The 7033-nt window shown below is 34.4% G+C and overlaps 1 protein-coding gene across 1 annotated transcript; it reads left to right on the forward strand.

Moving 5' to 3' along the window:
- The first annotated feature begins 1339 nt into the window (after positions 1-1339).
- On the forward strand, positions 1340-7033 carry LOC117323721 (ras-related protein ORAB-1-like). Its single transcript, XM_033879141.1, has 7 exons — positions 1340-1558; positions 3024-3105; positions 3418-3465; positions 3929-3976; positions 4404-4499; positions 5499-5630; positions 5861-7033. The coding sequence occupies exons 1-7, from the start codon at positions 1494-1496 to the stop codon at positions 6047-6049; spliced, it is 660 nt and encodes a 219-aa protein (XP_033735032.1). The 5' UTR covers positions 1340-1493; the 3' UTR covers positions 6050-7033.

Here is a 7033-nt window from a genome sequence, read left to right on the forward strand (position 1 = left end):
CAAATATGTTTATCTTAGGTAAGAAGGCTGTATTATCATATCAGTATTTATGACGGACTGGTAGTTATATGTGTTTGTGTCTAAATAAGTTAAAACTAATTTAAACTTTTCTTCTGTTGAGATTCTATGTTGATACTTCCGAATGTTTTATCACTTTCAAGAACGTTTAGCCGTTCGCTACACCTGACAAGATAAGAGTTCTTTATCAAATCAACATGGAGACTGATTGTTGCTCGAATGTTGGCATGATAGAATTTTACTTATGTAATTATTACAAAAGATGTTCATTTATAAATAGAACCCAAAGAAGTAAATGAAACCTTTGACATTTTTTTGTATTGCATCAGGATGGAGTCTTTAACAATTCTGATCCTGCTCGTACACGTGGCTTGGACTTTAATTAAAGGACTCTTCATTCCCGGAGAAATCATTTGCACATGCTTATTGAGACGAGCATTAGTGAAAGCTCAAAATGTAAGCATATCTGTAGATCAGTTCAGAATCAACATTTAACCATTGCTACTAAAGTAAGATTACTTAGCGTCCAACTGATTAATGAACCAATGGAAGGAGAATGCATATCCGGTTGTAGAATGTTAATTACTATATTTTGAATTCAGTGTGTTTTGTTACAGTATGTGAAGAACGTATCGGTTGACTTTTTAGAAGTCTGTTTAAAACTGGTAAGCGCATACAATGCAGAAATTTCAAAGCAACGTTCCTATCAAACAAAGAATTTTTTATCAACGTTCTGATATCTACTAATGAATGTCCTGATTCAACAGTACCTTAGATAATTAAATAAGGACGTTCCTCTTTAACTTATATTTTGATAACACGCATAAGTGTTTTGAAATGCTTGCAGTGATAAAACAATTATACAGATAATATATAGTTGATCATTCTGATAATAATACGTCCTGGCTCTAATTTTCTTCTGATTTCTATTCATTCTTCTCATTCGTGTTCAAAATGACAAAATGAGTATATGCTTTGATCATCGAATATTAATTTATGTTTTACCTGATAGATGTTATATATCATTTGTTAAATTATTTCTAAATTAATAAATACGCTAAAAATGTATTACCTTTTCATATTTTTGTTTGTTTGTTGTTGTGTTCCTTTTTATGGAATATTGCTTACGAAATGTTAGGAAGAGAATCAATAATAATACTGTGCTGTTTGCATGTATAATAGTTCAGCAAACCAAAGCGAGTTTCTCAGGATTACATGTTGTATCACAAATTATTTTAAATTAACCTTAAAATCTGGCGTTATAATATGGATCCTCCTGTACGTATGGTACTATATCATCATGGTCTTCCATACGTTGTTCACGTGACCGGAAGTTTGTATTAAAACTAGGTCACACATCTTCCCCAGCTAGTGTTTACGTTACAGAGATGTTACATGAGGATCGAAAAAAGACGATGATAGCTCAGCGTGATTATATGTTTAACATTGGACGTGTCTGAATCCCTCAGGAAGAAATGAGTGGTAACAAGAGGGCCGAAAGTCCCCCGCCTCATCAACCTTACAATCGTGTCTACATCAAGTAAGTAACTCGTGTTTGTATGGTAGCCTCTAACAGCACTGTCTGTACAATGTATGTGTAATACAAACATGTATTACTAAAACGTTAACAAATAAACCGCCAAATATTCCAATTCCTAGTACATCATCCTTGAATTAAATTTGCTGGATATACTTGATAAATTTAGATATTTCAATTATACCTTGATACGTTCATTTAATCCATATAATACGTTTTGGAGTAATGCTCAAAATCAGCCCAATATAATTTTCTAACTATGGATCGAAGAATTATAATGATACTGTATTGAAAATTTCTCTATCACATACATTGTATCAGTGTGGAGTTGCATTGTATTTGTCCTTAAATTATGGCTAAGTTCAGTTCAAATACTCACTGCACCATGTGGACGAATTATACATGTAACATTCACACGTTATTTGTCCTTAGATTATGGCTAGGGTCAGTTCAAATGCACACTGTGGACGAATTATATATACCAGTCTTAAAATCAATGTTATTTGTTCAGTTACACGAGCTTAGACACACGTGCGCTTACATAGAGAAAATTAGTGCAGACCATAACGACACTTGGTAAAGTAATTAGTCGATCATATAGCTAATAGTCTCTGACCATCTTGTCGTGTATGAATTGAGTGCTGGATCAGCTTCACGTTCTCGCGTGTATTTCGCTGTGTCTATAAACATTATCTACGATTGTTCGTTAGTTCTAATAACAGATAACGAATGATCAAAGAAATCGTTTTTTTATATTCCAATTAAAGAATTGGTAACATCAGGAATATCAATATTTAGATTTTAGTTTGTCATATGCATAAAGTCCGTCTTCTATGGGACACAGTATTTTGAAATGTGAGATCATCAATTGAATATCTTGATACATCTTAATCGATCACATTCATTGACAAGACTTTATTTCATTAGAGTTAGTGATATCCCTGAATGAAAGAAATGAGTGATATAACTTATTTACGAAGCCCGTTTACTGGCAGTCACTACACTTAATTCATTTCGTTGTCTGTTTTTTGTTCTTGTTTTTTTCGAAATATCATTTCTTTATTTCTAAGTGTCTTATCGAAATAAAATAAAATTTCATTATTTCGAAATGTTAAATTGAAATATTTTCTTTTTTCGAAATTTTGTTTCTTTTTGTAATAATTGTTATATCCCTACAATATTGATAGCTCCACGAATACCTTTCCTACTAAAGTTGTTAAAACCTACTACGTCCTCTACAGGCGGAATTCAGGGTCCGGTGTTCTTACTTTTAAATATGTTGCATACAAGGTATAATTTGCTCATTGATGGAGAACACTCAATCTGTGAAATAGCATGGCTCAGACACGTGGTGTTAGTGTAAACATGTAAACATCACCACTAATCAATATACCGGCATCACAAAAAAATATGAAATAGTCTAACGTCGCTGTGATTTTAAATAAATAAATCATTCTCATAATTCCAGTCAGCATGGTGAAGTTGGTGTGGACCTGATGTTAATCGGTGACTATAATGCTGGGAAGACGAGCATCATCCAACGATTTGTGGTAATCAGCGTGTAAAAGTTAATCCAATATACGAGAGTTATCTCGCCTTTGACTTAGTTAGACTTGTCCTATTTTAGCTCACCAATCAACGATTGTATGATATGCTTTTGATACCTTGATCACTCTTAACTCTTCACGATTTTAGTAAAATTACGTATTATGTATAATTATTTTTATAAATTGTTCAAATATCGTAATGACACCTCCGTCCGTTGCCTTTGTTCTCCCTATAGCATTAAAGAGATTCTTCAGAGATAGAAAGCTGTAATAATTATATTTTTAGCCCCTGACGATATTTTATTTTTGTTTCAGGAAGGTACTTTCGACAACAATGTCCGTTGCACTATGGGACACGATTTTGTAAGTACAATCAGTAGTTCGGTATATATATGTACCTGAGAGTCTTGCTTGTACGTGAATTACTACTTATACAATTATCATTGATGGATACTCGGTCGGATTTTGGCGATATTGATTGGGTTAATATTTCGTTATACAATATACGCCTCTTTGCAGCCTACATCCTTACTCATTATATATAACAAAACATAGTTGACCACAAAAGTTTCTCCAAACTAGAAGTGTAAGTTTGTGCTTGGTCATTCTGTCAGACCTAAAACTATCACTATGTTGACAACTTATTTGCCGGACATCGCTTTGCTTTCGTTAGACCTTTGAGGTAAAACTGAACTGAAAACATTTACAATGATACATACGTTAAAAGTATTTGCTTAAGATATAAAATAACGGGGTTTTTTTTCGAAATAAAAACGTATCGACTACCTGCATGTGTATTGATTTACCGGTTTTTTTTCTGTTACAGACCGTGAAACATGTTTGGATTGACCGTTCAGAAGTCAACTTAAGACTGGTATAGTAAACAAATACCTATTACAACATAATAGATTGATACATTTGTTACTTAAGGTATTGGTGAAAATCTTTAAAATTCCGTAAGGTCTGATAGCATTTTTTCAGATACAGCATTACAAAACTTTTGGCAAAAATGCCTAGGTTGAGAGTATTTGCTGAGGAGTGTATCATGCAGTGTTTGATAGTGATATTGGGTATACTAGCATTCTTTTGGGGGATCAATCATTCATCCTGAACCGTCAATTTTTTGTCCAAATTCTGTTTTTGTCTAAATCATGAGCTTAGATCCATCTCAAAGCGAGAGTGGGCTATACTGTACCAGTTTCACATACATATTTCTAGTGTTTAGAATTTTCTACATTCTGTTCATAAATGATTTGTTTTGCATGCTCAAGTGATGACTAGTATACATTTGTGGGTTGCAGTGGGATACCTATGGAGGTGAGCGGTACAGGGGCCCTGGTAGATCATATTACCGACACTGTCATTGTGTCATTATCGTGTATGACGTCACAAACATTGTAAGTATGTTGCAAAACATCGATAATGACATCACAAAAACATAATCCATCGTGAAGTACCTGTGTTTAAATTGATTACATATCTTATACAATTTCAGACATTTCTTGTGTTGTGATTAGGCCTTTAATCCAAACAACCCCCATGGCTAGAGAAGGAGGCTAAAATCCTAAAACTATAAATTTTACATAAGACCTTATCTGATATTTATTATGATGTACACAGATTTTACCAAAATTATTCTGTTTTTACGTATTTACCCAGCTGTCCAACGTTGTATAGTTGTATAAACTATTAATATGACATGCACTTATGTATCATGAAATTTGAGAACCTATGGTAGGTATACCTCATATATGTGAACAATATATACTCAGTAGTGGGACAAGTCCTACAGTTCATTACTGTTTTCAACGAGTATAATCAACCTAATACGTCAATATACGAGGTGTTGGGAACAACCAAGTTGTGCGTAGCATGTCATTTGTTTGTCTGAAGCTGAACAAGTATGGAAGTTGAACAGTGACATAGTGGCGTTCACATAAGCTGAAATATCTAAAAACTGACTTTTCCGTCATCTAGGACTGTTTGATAGTTCTTAATCTCTGTCAGATAAATGGGTATCAATGATATTCTGCTAAAATGGATCCGGATTAAACATGTCGATATCAAATTTCTGAGACACGATTTTAATTTGCTGCTTATATAAGCGTATGATACCTTCAATCTGATTGGTCAAAATTCCGAGAGGAAATGTGACGGATCCAATAAAATAGTCACTATTGAAATGAGCATGTTTTCAATGAGTTGACCCATGGGTGTCAAGAGTGGCGTAGCGTAGAATGATCAACCGTGGGTTCCCGACGATGGAAACACGTCTGACTGAGGTGATGCAAACAAAGCGGAATAAGTTGGGTTTTTTTTTTCTAAATTGATTGAGTAATAAAAAAAAAAACATGTTATGTTGCAATTACTATGATTTAATGTCTTCATCTTTGTAGTGTACTTTTGAAAACATTGAAAAGATATGGCTGAGGAATATAGAAGAATATGGATCGAATGACTTGGCGGTAATGATCATGGGAACCAAGTGTGATCTACCGGGTCGACAAGTTGATTACGTCACGGCTAAGGTTAGTTTACAAAACGTCTTAATAACGTGTTTTGAAAAAAGGAACTATAGCTTAAGATAACAGAATGTAACGGTAGTCACTGAAACGTATCGATTAAATCGAATACTGACTGTTCTAACAAAAGTATATGTTCACATTCATGCCGATTTCTAAGTACATATGTATTTGAATTGATAGCACATCTTCTTCATCAATATATAAATGAATAACAGGACCTTTTTTATTTACAGAAGTTTGCCGATAGTCTGGACATACCTTTAATCGAGACAAGTTCCTTGACTGGATATGGTATTGACCGCGCCATCATGTCCGGTGCAGCTATGGCCATGGACAAGTTATTGGAAAACGTGTCGAACGTATGGGGGAGGGAATGTAGCGAAAGTTACAGAAAGGCTGACACAAGTTGTCAACTCACCTGAGGCCACATATCTACATGTTACAATAGTTCAAAACCATACTAATATGTATCTAAAGTATGAGATTAAGGGATGAAGCAGTTTTCTGACTTCCCTAGACCATGTCTATATTCAGACACAAAGACTAGGAATAGGCATGATCAACCCCATACTTCATTCCGTTACAGACCGGAAACATTTTTCAAACTCGAAAACATTTGTACAGAAAGGTTTATAGCTGTGTCCTGTTATTGTGATAGCAGTGTAGCCAAATGAAAGATAATGAATTGATAGACTGTCAAGTACTGGGATATGAAGTGGAAAAAGATTTGTTGTGGGTGATATACTTGTTTTCTGTTTTTACAACTAATGCCGACTTTCATTCTGGACGTCATCGTTAATTTTTCATAACACTTGATCGCGTTAATCAACCTGACAGTTGTCATTCTCTTCTCTGGTGTTCCCCTTCGCCAAAATAATGTGAAATAACAACGGATGCCTTCAACGATGCTTGGTGCAACTCTTATTGTTTACCGTATATGTAGATGCATAAGAGTACATTGCACAACAATTATAAATTTGTTTTTCTATAGCATGCAATTACTGGAGAAGAAACAGGAGTATCAGAAGAAAACCAGCTCTGCCCGCAGGTGATTCAATACTGAATCGATCGAGGGATGGGGCTATCATAGAAAAAACCTAAGGAGTTGTCCTTTGCGCCATTCGTTGACTCAGTCATTGTCGCAAATATCAATATAAGCATGTACACCGATGGTGTGATGTATGATTCTGACCAATGCGAATGCATATTCAGGTTGGCATCGATGTTTTCAATTCTTCCGAATGTCCTTATGATATGGCATATTTGATGTTATAGTTACGTATATTACTCAGCTCAATTTGAGAAACTAAAATACTAGTCATGTATGTTTGTAAGAGCGTTTGTATTTATGAGATAACACCTATTTGTGTAAAAGATTATGCGTTATTAAAAGGGTTATTTACGAA

The sequence above is a fragment of the Pecten maximus genome, chromosome 3 (assembly GCF_902652985.1).
Source record: "Pecten maximus chromosome 3, xPecMax1.1, whole genome shotgun sequence".
NCBI lineage: Eukaryota > Metazoa > Mollusca > Bivalvia > Pectinida > Pectinidae > Pecten > Pecten maximus.